The 16,058-nt window shown below is 45.1% G+C and overlaps 1 protein-coding gene across 1 annotated transcript; it reads right to left on the bottom strand.

The window, feature by feature from the left end:
* Positions 1-446: 446 nt before the first annotated feature.
* GABRQ (gamma-aminobutyric acid type A receptor subunit theta) lies at positions 447-15,417 on the bottom strand. Its single transcript, XM_047764275.1, has 9 exons — positions 15,269-15,417; positions 13,177-13,265; positions 8,186-8,253; positions 6,539-6,759; positions 4,899-4,981; positions 4,294-4,431; positions 3,383-3,535; positions 2,014-2,264; positions 447-1,229 (listed from the first exon to the last, which is right to left on the bottom strand). Exons 1-9 carry the CDS (start codon positions 15,415-15,417, stop codon positions 447-449), a joined length of 1,935 nt encoding a protein of 644 aa, XP_047620231.1.
* Between the last annotated feature and the right edge of the window lie 641 nt (positions 15,418-16,058).

Raw genomic sequence — 16,058 nt, 5'->3', positions numbered from 1 at the left:
GCAAGGACAATAATCTCTAGGAGGAAAAAAAAAAAACAGAAGAAAAAAGTAATGAAAAAGAAAATTCAACACTTCAGTGGGACAGAAATGTTTCTGTGCATAGGGCTCGGATCCTTCTTGTTGCCTAAGCTGGCTTCTCTCTGTCCTCTAACTTCTGCCAGGGGGCTTTTCTGTGCTTATTAGGTGTTAGTAGTCTTTAGAAAGGTGATAGTATTCAGTAGAAAAGGAAAATCAATTTGTTATTTACCTCCAACTCCTTCTCAAATCTTTCCTTCCAGCCAGAACACATCCTTTCCAATTACTCCCCACTTCATGTTTGTGAAGAGAAATGGAGAGCTGATTCAACAGCCCAAATAACCACAAAATGAAATGAAGAAGGAAAAGAAGGCAGAATGGAACCAAAAGGAACTGTGAAAGGAGCACAGCCACCCTGGGACACTATGGAACTAATTGGTATGGTATGCCCAGTAAACAACGTTGAACATCACAAAGGCAAGAGGAAAGAGGATTCGGGAGCATCTGTCGATCTTAGGGACGTAGTCAGGGTGAAAGAGTTTGGAGGAGAACACGTTGCTGAAGGAGCATTCAGGGCTTGGAGGGTAGCTATCCTCAGACTCCGAGTTACTGTCCTTGTCTCCACTGGGGCTCATCAAATCACTATCATGCAGGCTCCAGGTGCTGGTAGCATCACATTTAAGTTGCTTTTCAAGGTCAAGGTAGCCGGTCTCAACTCTGACATCATCAGGCAAGCCACGGAGCATATTAAGGGTGGTACGGATCTCATTAGGGTCATAGCTTGCATCTTGCACACACCTCCGGCCATAGACAAGCAGATGCCTCCTACTGGGGCCATGGCCAGGGCTCTCATCGGTGTTGGAGCTCTCTTCAGGGTCTTCTGGGTCACGGGTCTCAGTGCGGCCATGGGCCTCAGCACGGTTGCGGATTTCGGTAGGAATAACAGTGTCTTCAATCTTAGAATCATTAAAGCAAATGCCATGGCTGTGCAGGGCCTGCTGTGAGGTGGACGGGAGGTCACTCAGGCTTTCTCCAGTAGCCAGCCAGGCCTGGTCTGAGAGAGAAGACAGTGAGCTGAGGCTTTCTGAGGAGGCCAGCGGTGCATGCAGTGAGATAGAGGCCAAAGAGCCAAGGCTTTCTGAGCTTGCTAGGCGGGCCTGCACTGGTGTGGAGAGAAGAGAGTCAGTTTCATTTTCTATGTCCATCTGGTCACTCTTCATGGAGACAGTGGATAGAGTCATGAAGTCACTTGCTGCATGAACAATCACAGTTGGGGAGGGAGGAGTGGGGGGACTTTCCTCATCAGCGTGATGGATGGTCTCTTCCATCGACAAAAAAATCTCTTCTTCCTGGGGTCTCTCCTGTGCAGGGTGCTGAGGAACAGGACCGAGAGGCTGTTAGCATGCAAGGGAAGTCTATGGTATCTGCTATCCCCCTGGGGTAGCTGCTCCCTCTGGAGTGCTGTATAGGGACAGAGGCAAGGCCTTCTCCAGAAGGTGGAGCTGGGTTCCCTGTGAGGGAGGGGATGCTGGACATTAATATACTGCTGGCAGCGAAAGCCTCAGCTTGGCTTTGGGAGTCAGAAGAGAAAAGGAAGGAGGAGTAGCTCAGTCTCTCTAGTGTCCATCTCTTCCTTTCAGCTTCGCTGTGTTCCCACTCTCTCTGGCTCTATCACCTGCCCTTGAAAGCATGCTAAGTAGACCAGATTTGAAGCCCAAAGGTCTGGGGGAACGCTAGCTCTGCCACTTACTAGTACTGTGACTTTGGACAATGACTCTACCTATAAGGGAGTGATGATCAATTCTTCTACTTCTTTGTTATCTGCTGTGTGTGTGTGAGTGGTGTGTGGTGTGTGTGTGTGTGTGTGTGTGTGTTTGTGTGTGTGTGATGTGTGTTGTGTGAGGATCTGAGTAGCTACGAAAGGTGAAAGGGTCAAGTTTCGCTCTTAGGCTTAAGAGGTTCTTGGTGAAAGTGGATTGTTAGTCAAAAAAGCCAAACCTGCATCATTATCTCCTGGTAACGGTAGCGGGCTAGGAGTCTTTGGGCTCTTGTGAGTTGCCTCTTAGAGCGCCGAGGTCTTCTTCGGCTGTAGAAGAGATAGTTGATGTAGATATATTCCATCAAGGACAGGAACACAAAGAAGAAGCATACGACCATATAGATGTCAATGGCTTTGATACAGGCAATTTGGGGGAGTTTATCCCACAGATGTGAGTTGATGGCATTCAGGATGAGCATTGAAGTCAGACCTGTGAACAATATAGCACAGGGTTAGTCTCCTCAGGTGGCTGAAGTTCTCCCACTAGAAGGGAGCAAAGGCCATCTCTGAGGTGGGGAGAGCCCTCAGCAAAAAACCTTCAGCTTTCCAGGCTTATGGCCATGGATCAAGTGCTCTCTCTTCTTTTCCTACCCCATATTTACACCCAGTCTGTATTTCAATGGTTCAGTGACTTCCCATTGCTCTTAGTATCAAATCAAAAATCTCCAGTCATGGTTTCTCAGTGATTTGCATGTCTAGCCCCATTTTGCCCTATGATCCTTTCCCCTTTTGCCTTCTAGTATGTAAGCTTTCCTGTAATATTACACAAATATAAAAGTTTAGTTTACAGTGTGCTACTAAATAAGGAGGCTGATCTCTTAGACCCCTCCTTGGTACCACTCAAAACTCTTTGATGCTCCACATTGCTTAGACATGAAATTACAACTGCTTAAAGTGGAATTTCAAGTTCTGCCTAAGTCATCTCAGGCTTTTTCTGCTACTCTTCCTACCTTCCCAGCTTGCACTCCAGGCACCCTTTGATTTAGCCCCCTTTTAGGGCCACTTTACCTCTAATCAATTTATTCCCTCTCTTAGGGAATGCCTCTTAGGGACTGCCTCCTGGAAGTCTTCAGAACCCAGTTTTAGCCAATAAGACCTGGGCTGTTTCCTCCTCTGGACTCTGATAACATTTGTCTCAACATTCCACTAGACCCTTGTCAAGGAGAGCTCTTCTAGAAGCCCTCTGCTGCCTAGTAGGGCATTTTGACACATTGTTTAATCAATGTTTATTGTTGAATTTCTGATCTAAATTTGTAACTTGTGCATTCATATACATATCCATCAAATAATGAATTCTGGTACTTTGGACCCAACATACCAAGATCCCAACCCTGATGTTTTTTTTTTAACCCCTGTCTCCAATGTCAGTCTCTCTGCTGAGGATTGGCTGAGCCCATGGACCAATGCTTGTTGGGCAGGTCCCATGTTGTTTACTTGCCTGTGCAGTCACACACTGCTCCAGGTACTCTTCCTTACTGTCAATATCAACTTTTTTTTTTTGTGAGCAAAATGATCCTAGTTCCTCCCTGGGATGGGGACATGACCTACCGACTGTCACCCTGGCTGCAGAGCATTCATAGTTCATCCAAAATGATATCCAAGAGACAACAGTGGTGAGGACAGTAGGCCAATAGATCTGCACAAGGTAGCTGATGATTTCTCTCTTGACCAGGAACCTCAGTATCAGGCGCACATAGGAACCTGGCAATGAGACATACTTGTATTAGGGTGGTAGGGATGAGGGGATTTTCAGAGTGAAGTACAGGATGGTTGAGTGAAAACCAATGGCACGTTCAACCTCTAATATTCCAGCCTGAGCAGTCTTCAGACCTGACCCATTTGCTGCCTTAAGGCCAATGACAATGGCATGTGTCAGTAGGTACATATGGCACAGCAAGTCTGCTATCTATTCCTTCCTTCCTTCCTTGCTCCATGTCAGCTTAAGTGGAAATGGTAAAGACAGATATTTCAAAGCTGTAAACAGGTGGAGGGGGAGAGGCTGGCCCAGAAATGAGGTCTGTGGCATGTCAAACTTGGCCAAGTGCTTCCACATCCATTTCCTTATTAGCAGAGGGTAAGCCATTGGGACTTTTTTTTCCTAGTTTACTTTTTAAAAAAGCTTTTATTTTTTTTCTATTACAGTTGATTTACAGTGTTCTGTCAATTTCTGCTGTACAGCAAAGTGATGTAGTTATATATATATATTTTTTTCTCACATTATCCTCCATCATGTTCTATCACAAGTGACTAGATATAGTTCCCTGTGCTATACAGCAGAATCTCATTGCAAATGCAATAGTCCATTGGGACTTTATGAAGGGGGCTTTGGAAAGTGTCAAGAACAAGAAGGAAATATGAAGGAAAGCAGCAGAGAGTCTAAAGGTCAAAGTCAGAGGTCACTAGGAGTTTCCTAGGGTACAAAAGAGACAAAAGACTGGAGAGAAGAAGATCAGACACACCTGTGTAGAAAAACACCTCTTTGCTAGTCATTGTCTTTCCCAGGAAGCTGAACTGAGGGATGTGCAGCTTCTCAGTCCCCTGGATTGCATTCCCATTGCCTTCCCAGTATAACAGGATGTCTTCAACTGTGTAGCCATCTAGGAGGGGGAAAGAAACAGAGTCAGTCTCAGAAAGCAGTTATAGGAAGATTTCACACCACAGCAGTTTGTGAAAACCAAAGGAGAGTTGGAACCTGCACTTTTGGGGTCTCTTTGTGTTTGGTGGGTCTGAGAATGGGCAAAAAGGCCCATGGGAATAGAACTCTCAGTTTTGAGTTTATTATCCAGGAAGGAAAGCACAGCAAAGAGATGTTCTCTTATCCACTAGATTGTGCACAATTTCCCCACAGAAAAGCACAATTTCCCTATGGGACTATTTACACCCTAATGTATCTGTCTATCTATCTATCTGTCTATCTGTCTGTCTATCTATCTATCTATCTATCTATCTATCTATCTATCTATCTACCTCTGTCTGTTTATCTATCTATAAAGGAAAGAGAGAAAGAGGGGAGGGAGGTGTCAAGTTGACTTTAGGAAGAAGGGGCTATAGGAGACATACGTACAGCTCTCCACCTCCAGCTTGCAGGTCTGCTTGTCCAGAGGGAAATTTTGCAGATTCATGGAACAAGCTGCTGTGGTGGTGAGTCTGCAAAGGAAAAGCAAAAAGAAGGGAACAATGATTCAAGCTCAGGTAAGTAACTGAGAAAACTGCAAGAATGGGGCAGGAAGAAGTATCCCAAGGACTGACTCAGCTAACACCCTCCCATACTGCCTACATTAGACCTGGGTCCTCCTTCCGTCCCTTTCTTCTTTCCTTCTTTTCCCCTTCTTCCCTTACCTTCCCTCCTAGAGGAAAGATGAGTTGCAGTTGTGTAAGGAGGATGGAGGGAATTTGTATGCGACAAAGAAACCAAGAGGTCTGGTAGGACTTATACAGAGAATAGAAAGATGCCATGTCAGGAATCCTTGGGGTGTCAGAAGTGAGAGAGTCCTTGAGGAAACTGAATGTAGAGACAGAAAGGGAACTTTTTGGTGAGGAAGCAGCAAGGCTGTCAGGAGGAAACGGCTACACTGTAGCAGCTGAAACTCCAGATTTGTGTATCTGCTTATGAGGGTACTGGGGCTTAACAAAATGCCAGTGCGTGTAAATGGATAGGAGGGATCATGGAAGACCTGAGGAAGTGGGAAAAGTGTCCAGTGGGAAAGAGGATAATTATGAAAGCTCCCTAAAGCTTCAGCTGGGAGGTTCTGCTCCATTCCTTATCCTGCTCTTCCCAGCTGCTAACCCCAGCCTAGTCCCTTTCAACCTTTGAAGTGATTTCCATTTTTTCACAGTGGGTAGGGTGTGTGTGTGTGTGTGTGTGTGTGTGTGTGTGTGTGTGTGTGTGTGTGTGTTTATCTCCCTTTTATGAATCCTCCATGAGCAATACCCAGCTGAGGTCACCTTTAAATGAAATAAGCATGACCAATGACCTGTTTCCTGTAAGCTTTACTGTTCTCTGACTCAAGTGCCTTGGTCCATGGGAAAGTAGATGGAGAAAGAAGGAAACAAAGGAACAGAGCAAGAGCATCCCAGAGAAAGAGACCCAGAGAAAGGGCTTTACCCTGTTATCTGACTCTTGGATACATTAACCTGTTATCTGACTCTTGGATACATTTTCTAAGCTAAATTTATCTCTCATGGTGTCTTAAGAGATGGTTTATAAGAGTTGAGGCTGTGAGGAAGGCTTTGGTGTCCATCTGCTATGCTATAAAAAGACCAGTGAGGAGTGCACACATTCTGTCTGTACAGAGCCATACGCAAGAGATGCATCCTACACACCCCCTGGGTCCCTTGCATGATGCATATATGACCAATGGCAGAGATCAATCCCTCTCCACTGCTGCATGGCAGAGAAAATACACAACTAAATAGCATAATGTTTATACAATGCTAAGGTGGAAGAAGAGCTCTTCCAAAGGGAATTTCTTGACAAAGAGGGCATTTGAGTTAAGGATTGAAGGGTGGGCAAGGTTTCGACTCATAGAAAGAGGAAAGGGCCATTCCATACAGAAGCAACAGCAGGAACCAAGGTGTGGGTTCCACTTTGACTACTGGGTAGGATGAGTGAAGGAGCCATGCAAGATAGAGTGCATCTGTGGGATACTTAGAGGGAAGAAGTTAGCTGGCCAGGATGATCCCCAGGTCTGTGGGGGAACTCACCGGATGCCATATCGCACTGTTCCATCTGGTTGAAGCTGAAACACGCGATTTTCCACAGTCACATCATGCACAAAAGCATCCTTGCTATTTAGAAAGTAGCAGTCAGGGACCCACAACTTCTCAAGCATCCGATAGTCCAGGGTCAGGTTCAGATTGGTCTCGTAATATGCTAAACGTGGATCTTTCCAGGTCTGATGAAAAAACATCGTAATAGTATAGTCCTGAGGAAAGAAAGGTAAATTTCAGTCCTTAGAGTGTATGTGTATCTTTTTATGAAGCTGTATGGAATACATCAAAAAGAAATATGAGTAATGAATTGTATGTAGCAATGTTTAATGTTAACAATAAAATGAGCCCCATATAATTAAAATTCAGGTTAAGAAATAAAATGTTCTCAATAACTTTCAAATTTAATGTGTTCCTTATAGAACATATTCCCCACACCTCCCAGCAGTATCTATTATCTTAGATTTTAATGATAATAATCTCTTGCTTTTTCTGTTTTTTTTGGGCTACGTTTTCCTAAGTTTTATTGTTTATGTATTTCTAAGAAATATATTGTTTAGTTGGACTTAATTAAAAATATTTTCCAAATGGAATCATGCTCCATGTATTCACAATTCATAATCATTCATTGCTTCAAGTTGATGTGTGTAATTAAAATTTGTTCACTTGCATTGCTGGATAATATTTTCTTATAAAAATATACTATATATATTATTATGCAATCACACCATACATACTAAAATCACAATGATAAAAACTATGAACTGAAAGTTCCAGTTTATACCCCTACTGATTAATAATAGACTCAAGCATCTTTTCATAAGTTTATCTGCTACTTGGTTTTCTTCAGAAAAATAAAGTTTCTATTTAAATTTTCTGATCGTTTTTCTGTTGTTTAAATATATTCTTTTTAATTCGTAGGAATTAGGAATTTTGCGTATTTTCAATATCAGTCCTTTATGTTGCAAATATATTAGTCCGCTATGACTTATCCTTTCAAACCTGTCATACTGGTTTTTTGTCTTTGTTTTGCAAAATGAAAGTACCAGAAGTTTGCCTAAAGATTTTTTTTTTTTTTGCTTTTTAGGGCTACACACTCGGTATATGGAGGTTCCCCAGCTAGGGTTCAAATCGGAGCTACAGCTGCCGGCCTACACCACAGCCACAGCATGCAGGATCCGAGGTGCGTCTGCGACCTACACCACAGCTCACGGCAACACCAGATCCTTAACCCACTGAGCAAGGGCAGGAATTGAACCCACAACCTCATGGTTCCTAGTTGGGTTCGTTAACAGCTGAAGCACAACGGGAACTCCTAAAGATAATATTAATACAGTTGAAGTTACCAGTATTTATTTTTATACTTTGTGTTTTCTGTGTCCTTTTTAACAAAGTCCTTACCTGCCTCAAAGACACAAAGCAATATCCTATATTACATTTTAAAAGCTTCATAGCTTTTCACTTTTAGGTCTATAATCCATCTGGATTTATTTATTTTTTTATTCCAGGTGGCCATAGTTTCCAACACCTATCATATTCCTCCATGTGGGCTCTGTTGCAGGTTAGAATAATGGCTTATGACCCCGCTCCCTGTCTCATGTCCCTTGTGCCCAGCCCCACAGCTGGAGCTGACACACTTACCATTGTCATTTCTGAGATCTGTTCAATACTGGAGACATAGATAGATACTCCCACAGGCACAGGGGCACCTACAATACAGGAAGATACTATTACCTGCAGGGTATCAAAAAGGGTAAGTGCATGGACTCAGGAGCCAGACTGCCTGAGTTTGAACCTTATTAGCACTTACTAGTGGTGTGACCTTGAATAAGTTATCTAAGCTCTCTGAGCCTTAGTTTCCTTTGAGTAAAATGAGGGTAATGTTAGCTTCGATCTCATAGTTAACGCAAGCCACACATTTAGAGTAGGGCCTGGCCAATTATATGATGAAAGTAAGGGGTTAAGGCAAAATAAGAAAAAAGTAACAGGATGAAATACTTTTTCTAAGTGTTTTCTTGATAAAAACTCAAGAGCAATGAGTCTAAAAACAAGAGCTAAGATTTGTGTTGTGCATAAATATATCTGTGTGAGTTCTTATGAGTGTGTCCATGAGTGAATGTGTGTCTTGTGAACGACTGTGTGAGTTGTGGGCATGAGTGTACATGAGCATGTTCATTTATATGAGTAAATCTGTTGAGTGTGTTCACGTGCAGGTAAATATGTTTGTGTGTTCATGGGTGACAGAATGATTGTGTGAGTATATGTGAGCTTGTTAATGTGCAAGGGAATGTGAGGTTATCTATGTGTGTGACTGTGCATGTATGTGCGTGAGCATGTTCATGTAGGTGAATGATTTTTGTGTGTGTTCCTATGTGACTGAAGGCAGGAGCAGGTTCACATCCTTGCATATGCTGCATGTAAGTAAATGTGTAAGCACATGCAAACATGTGGGCATGGTGTGTGGAAATGAATGTATAAATGTGTTTATGTGTGAGTAAATGTGTGTACTTGTGAGATTGTTTGTATGCGTGTGAGTGAATTTGTATTTTCATGTATGTTAGCACGTTTGTGTGTGAGTGAATGTGATCCAGTGAATGTATGAACCCTTTTCTGGGTGAATGAATGTGTCAGCATATGTATTTGAATATATTGTGTGGGAATTAATATGTAAGTTGCCTGTGTGGCCTGTTCATTTGTTTGTGTATTTGTGAGCATGTCCATGTGTGAGTGAATGCATAATTATGATTGTGTGTATAAAGTTGTGTTTACATGAGTGTATACGAGTATGTTTGTGTGTTCACTAAAAGTGTCTGTGTTTTCATGTGTATGAACATGTTCATGAGTAAGCCTGTGGGAGCATGTTGGGTGCATGTGTGAGAAAATGTGTGTGTGTGTATGTGAGTGCATGTGTAAGCATTTTTGCATGTGCATGATTTAACATGTGTTTTGTGAATGAATGGGAATATAAGTGAACTTATGGGTGTGTGACTATATGTCTGAGTGTGAGTGAGCATGTTCATTGTGTGAATATGTGAATGTATTTGTGTGTGTGACTTTGTTTTTATGTAAGTAATAAGTGTGATAAGTGATTACACTTGTACACTCATACTTACCACACCTGTAAGTGTGAGTGTATGTAAGCATGTTTATATGCTTGAGTAAATGTGTGAGCATGTCTATGTGAGTGTGGTTGAATGTGTGAGTGTGTTTGTGTGTGAGCAAATGTGTGACCATGCTGATGTGCAAGTGAATCCCTGAGCATATTCATACATATGTGTTAGTTTGTCACTAAACAGGTGTGAGTGAATGTGTAAGCATGTTAATGTGTGAGTGTGTTTGTGCATGTGGTTGTATATGTGTGTTAATTTGTCACCATGTTTATATATGAGCTTGTCTGTGAGTTGGTAAATACGTGGACATATTTGTGTGTGAGCATATGTGAAGGTGTGAGTATGTTCATGTGTGCGAATGTCAAAGCATGTGGGAGTGTGTGCCTGTGTGTATGAATGAATTTGCAAGTGTGTTTTTGTATGTGGGCCTGTTTGTATGTGTCAACGTTTGTCAGTGTTCATGTGTGTATGTAAATGTGTGAGCATGTATATGTGATTGTGTATATATGTGTGAGTAAATTTGTGAGCGTGTTCATGTGAGTGGGTGCATGCATGAGAGTGTTTGTGTGTGTTAATATGTGACTGTGATTGAATTTGTGTGTGTTTCTGCCCCCTGGCTTTCTTTTTAAGGACTAGGTGTAAGGGCTGCCTATTCAAATGTGATAATGGATGTGCAAATATGTAGTAAACTACAAAGTACTGTGGAAAAGTATATTTTCATTTTTTTCCTCATTGGATCAAATCTCCCTTCACTCAACCCTACAGCTAAGCCATTTTTCAATGTGTATTAAATCACACTGCTGTTATGGAAACACATGTGATGCTTTCAATTCAGCCTGCTTGCTTCACTGCAGGATGATTGTCCAGAAGCTGAGCTGCAAAGAGGGAAATTTGTTATTGGGAACCCATGTATGAATAGCAGCTGAGGAATAAGTGGACCTCTGTGTGAGGGCTAGGCCCAGACTCCAGCATCAGGGCTATTGTGAGTGATCCCCAGCAAAGTGCTATGTAGTGACAGGGGTTTCTAGAAAGTTACTTTTTTTTTAAATTACAGCTTTTCAGGCTCCCAACATGCCTTTAGAGGATGGAAACTGTTAGGCAGGCAACAAGCCCCAACAGGGCCAGGCAGCCACCCCCCACAACCACCTTACTCTAATGTTAAACTTCTCATCTTTGACCATTCCATATCACTCAGACAACCCCACCCCTTACAACAGAATCCTAGGGACGTGAATCCTAAAGGGCCAGGGCACAGCTTTGACCAAAGTCTCCCAGTTGAAAGGGGAAAGTGGGAGCTGAGATGCAGTCTACATTCCCCTCACCAAGCCATGAGTCCTGGCCAAGGAGTGTAGTCTGGAGGAAGGGGACCTGGGGCCTTTTTCTAATTTATCCACCTAGCAGGGATACCTTATGTGCTAGCAGTAGTCAGAATAAGAGCTTAGCTAAGATATCCCACATTCCTACAAGGATAACAGGAGAAAACAAGAAGCTTCAGCTTAAAGTGTCTAAATGCTATCTCCGGGGTGATGGCCTCAGCCCCATATCCCATGGATGTCCTCCCTGATTGGTTCAGGATAGCATGACAAGTGGGAGGTGGTAACCACTTTCCTTCCTCTTGGAAACATGGCTACCCCAACTCTTCCTCCCCCCTAGCATTCATTAGAGTACCAGAGGAAGAATAAGTAAACGAAGGAATGATAAAAATGCCCCATTTATTCCTTCACTACACACCTATGTCATGTCAGGTGATGGGCTAGGCAAAATCCTTAGGGACTTGCCTTTTGCAGCACTGTAGAGTCCCACTTCCTTTGCTCAGAAAGAAGCAGTTTTGTTAACTTTTCCTTGGATCTCATTATCCTCTTCATCTTCCTTCTTTTTTTAAGGAAATAATAAGGCTCTCATTTGAACCTAACCACTTAGGTCAGGCCTCTGCATGTGGGGGGTATGTGTACCTGTGTGCCTGTGTGTGAAGCCCTGAAACTCTTCTTAACTTCAGACAGAGAGGAATTGGACTCTGTGTCTACTGGGAGGCCTTGCAAGGAGTCCTGGGCTACTCCAACTCTAACCCCAATGGCCCAGCAGTCCCACTGATTGCCATCCCCCATAAAGCAGCCCTGGACTTAAAGCCTATAGTGCCTCCTTCCATATAAATGCTAGAAGGTCCTGCAATTGCCATTGCCCTCCCACATTCATCCACTGTTTGGCCAAATCGGGGACTCAGCTATTCTCATACTCCCAGGTCTACATGCCCATAAAGCTTAGTTTAACCCAGAAGCTTAGGCATCAAGGGTAAACAAATACAAGTTAGCTCAAAAGTTGTGGTGAGGTGCCTTGAAGATGCTGTGGGCCAGCCACACCTGACATCCTCAGAGATTGGTCTTTGCCTCTGTTCCCTCCCCCTGGCCCTGGATGTTGCAGAGATGACAACCTGAAGCAGTGGGGAGAATTTGCTCGATGTACTCGAATGGCTGTTGGTCAGCCTTTGCTGAGAAACATGAGAACAATGAATGGAGAAAATTTAACAGCTACACCTTTGACACCCACCACTGCATGGTGCAACTGGTCCAAAATCAGTGTCATGCAATGGAGTGCTTGCTGTGTCCTAATACCTTATTTGCCTTCTGCTCTCGCCATTCCAGCTTCCCAGTCCCCAATGCACACTCACCTTGGATCCAGGGGCTGCACTGCCTTCTGCTTGCACACTTTGAGGGAGCAAAGCAGCAAAGGGGATACCAGTCAAATATCCCAGCACAAAACCTTAGAGCACAGGGCAACCACCTTGGTTTTCAAGGGAGTTTCCCAGGCAGATCACAGAGCCCCCGTTGGTCCACCACAATGGTAAGGCAAATAGCTGTGCGTCCTTTAGCGTGGAGGCATTGTGTATTCAGAAGACTTCTATTCATATGTACAAATGTGAACAATTAGCATTCATTAACCCTTTAGAGTAGGTGTCTAATTCTACTGCCTGCAGGAAGTGGAGAGGTTTCTCTGACTTAACTACCCTGCTTTTTTAGCTCTTTCTTGGTTTACTTTGAGCTGAAAAGTGACTGACTAACATCTATTTAATGCACCCTTCCAGTTGTCTGTCCTTGGTCTAGGTTTACTGGGTGTCCCCTCTGCCAGAGAATGCTATCCCTGTTCTGTGGGGTAGGAGTAGGTTGCTTGTCACTTACAGTTGTGTGATGGAGGTCAGTCACCCTTTCCAAAGGGTGGGGGAGACTAGGCAGAAATAAAAGGAGAAATTGATGTATTAGCTTCTTGGAGGTTTGTACTTACATTTCCTTGTCATTTCTCATCTCTGCACTTGAGATCTGAGTGCTAGGCTAAGGTGTTTAGATTTTACTTGGAAGTTAAATAAAACCATCAAAAGTTCCTGAGGTCATCAGATTGGATTCATAAAGATCACGCTGACTCCAGTGTGTTGAATAAACTGAACTTGGTGGGAGCTGAAGGATAGAGAAGTACCACTGTTCAGCTCACTGGGTAGATGTGTCTCAGCTCTAGTGTCTAGACATGTCTTACCTCCAAAATTGGGCCTCAAACGGACATCATATTTCGACAGCACCCTGTCCAAAATTTTGTGAACCACAGCTTCATTTGCACAGTTTTTGCTGAAATAGAGAAGTCATTGGTAAATATTGATCATCAATAAATGCCACATTGCTTCTCAGAAAACAAACAACAAAGAGCATCAACTTGTCAGGGCCTTCCCTCCTCCTGCACACACGCGGACATGTACAGTCATACATGTACACCTCTCTCCCTGCTCCCCTCCCTCCCTACAGTGAGTCAGCGAGAAGCGCAGCAGTGACGCAGACTAAATTCCTCTTTCCCCCTCCCCCTCCCCAGCTTTCATCCAAACGGTGGGGCATACAGACTGGATCCTTGTTACCAGGCAGAACTGGAGGGGGGGGACTGGGGGGACTCTGTAGAGGAAGTCCAGAAGAGAGAGTGTGGGCAGGTGTGAGCCTTCATATAAATGCATTACTTCAACTCCCTAAGGAGCCCCACCTTACCATTAGCCTGAATGCAGCTTTCTAGGTTGGAGGGAGTCCTCCCTACAGGGGCACCTGATTGCCCCAGGAAAGGTCATCTTTCACCCTCAGTGCCTCCCTGGTCTGAGCCAAACAGACTACCTTCTCCAGCTCAGTCGCAGTCCCCCTACCTAGGCTAGGACTGGCATTTTGTTGTCACATCCATGTGAATCTTGTTTGGACACCTCTGTTTCTAAGACTTGGCATATGGCAATATGACACACAGATAGAGCCTTGCTCGTGGAGCAGAGATTTATGACCCTCATAAGTCAAACCACTTCTGATTCTCGGGGCTCAGGGCAGTCCTCAAAAACACACGTATTCTTGGAGCAGGCATCTGTTTTGCTAAGCATGTGCTTCAGCCTAGACGTGTTTTGGGTGAGCATATGTAAATGGACCCATCTCAATCCTGCAGAGAGCTGGCCTTTCTCGAAGTCTCTATTGTATTCACCCAACTCACCTAGTCCTTCATGGGGGGCTCTTTTCCCCCAAAGGGGCTTGTGAATAAGAACAGGCCCTGCACATCAGTATGACTCTTAGGATCTTTGACGCACTGACTATGGAACGTCAGCCTCTGCAAATCTCGTGTGCGTGTGTGTGTGTGTGTTCACTAGCGCAGTCTGATATGTTGAGATGAGGACGTTGCAGGGCTGTGTGCTGGAACCTTGCCCAACTATCCCCCCCCCTTTTTTTCTGAATACATGTTCATTTCTGGTTTGCCATTTAAAAAATTACTCTCAATCTTCTTTAATGACAAAATTTCAAAGTGAGCACATGAATTATTCCCGAATTAAAGCAATGCATTTCTGCCTGTTTAGGACCACACACATTACCCATATGCCAGCGCTCAGAATATATAGCCCCTGCAAATACCCATTTCTGTGTGATCTACGTGTAAAGGCTGACTGTTCAACATCTCTTCAGATATTTGCATACCCAAACAAACTTGAAATCAAACACCAAATCTTCAAATATTTTCACAGGAGTAAGTACAAGAGCGCACCCATCTCAGGCCACACAGTCATATGTTATACAGCCACCGATCTCACTGTCTGGGTATCGATGAGGTTAAGTTAATAATTTTTATTTGCAGCATTGGAAAATGTACCTCACTGCTCACTACACACATTCAGAAACACAAGCACGAGCTTCAGAGAATAGACTAAAATCCGGACTCAAACAGGTGTCTCTACTGTGTATGTTTTGTGAATCTCCCATCACCCTGTACCCCACCCCCCACCCCACAGGTACCAAAGGACATGAATAGGAAAAGCTGCCAGGGGCCTTAGTCCCCCGGGGGTGGATGGCAGCACCCCTATCCCCCCGCCCGGGGGCTTCAGTTTGGGCACACGCGGGTCTCTGTCAGGCGCCGCAGTAACAGGTGGGCTGAAGAACAGGGCTCTATCTTGACCGGTTGCCCCCACTCCCACCACACCACCCTCCAGGGACCTGTAGGCAGGGCTGATGCGCCGAAGCTCGGTGAGCCCGGGTCCAAGTCATCCCCAGCCCGCTCCGTCCAAGAGGCTCGAGGCTGCGGGTCCTCTCCTGCCGCCATACCCCGCCTAGCGGCTCCCGCTTACCAGCTGAAGAGGTCTAGGACGACTTCGGGCACGGTGGAGGAGAGCTCGAAGTGGAATTTCGGAGTGGAACTGAAGTCGTTGCCCTCCGCGAGCCAGGTTCTAATGAGCAGCAAGAGTAAAGCGGTTCGCAGCATCCCTCGGATGCCCATGGCTGCAGCACTCCAGGCGACCGGAGGGCAGGAGATACTGCCGTCCGCTGCCTCTGCCTGGGGAAGGGACTGAGTGTGGGCAGTGCGGGGCGAGAAGAAGCTGGGAGGGGGTCATTAGGAGTCTCCTCTAAGGAGACAGTAGGGAGAGTATGCGGAGCAGCGAGCTCAGGGATCGGACCGGAGCCCAGAACCTGGGAGGAGCGGTTCCTCAGTAGCTCTGCCCGACGCAGCGCCCTTAGGACGCGCCGGGCAGCTGTGAGGGGCGCTCCGTCTGTGGCAGCTCCAGCCTGCGACTGGGCACCCAGCCGGTCGCCTGGATGGCTCCGCCCACTCCGACGGTAGCACTGGCTAAACCAATCCAGCAGGTGCCAGGAGCCACACAAAAAGGCGCGGGATCTTGCCTCCGCCCGCAGCCAGCTCACCGCCCGGCCCCCCGCCCCTTCAGGCCTCTGCAGTCGTCCCTCCAACCCCCACCCGCGAGAATCAGAAATAGACAGGGGCGGAGCTGGCCCGAGGGAGGGGGAGGGGAGTCAGCTGTTGGGCTGGGCATGCATTCCCCAGCCAGGGGCGGCCGGTCGGTCATGGTCTGTTTCTTTGCAAAAATGCAAAATGTGCATTTCTCTTGGAAGACCTTATGCCCA

The sequence above is a fragment of the Phacochoerus africanus genome, chromosome X (assembly GCF_016906955.1).
Source record: "Phacochoerus africanus isolate WHEZ1 chromosome X, ROS_Pafr_v1, whole genome shotgun sequence".
NCBI classification, from domain to species: Eukaryota; Metazoa; Chordata; class Mammalia; order Artiodactyla; family Suidae; genus Phacochoerus; species Phacochoerus africanus.
The sequence above is the reverse complement of the archived record's forward strand: the minus strand, read 5'-3'. Positions and strand labels throughout refer to the sequence as shown.

What these genes read in the sequence shown, in the direction of transcription:
- GABRQ (XM_047764275.1), bottom strand. Translation starts at nt 15,417, where the DNA reads ATGGGCATCCGAGGGATGCTGCGAACCGCTTTACTCTTGCTGCTCATT. An exon ending in GTCCTAGACCTCTTCAGCTG is followed by an intron (nt 13,266 to 15,268) that starts GTAAGCGGGAGC and finishes TCTCTATTTCAG; the next exon opens with CAAAAACTGTGCAAATGAAG. An exon ending in AGAGGTGTTTTTCTACACAG is followed by an intron (nt 3,536 to 4,293) that starts GTGTGTCTGATC and finishes TCTCATTGCCAG; the next exon opens with GTTCCTATGTGCGCCTGATA.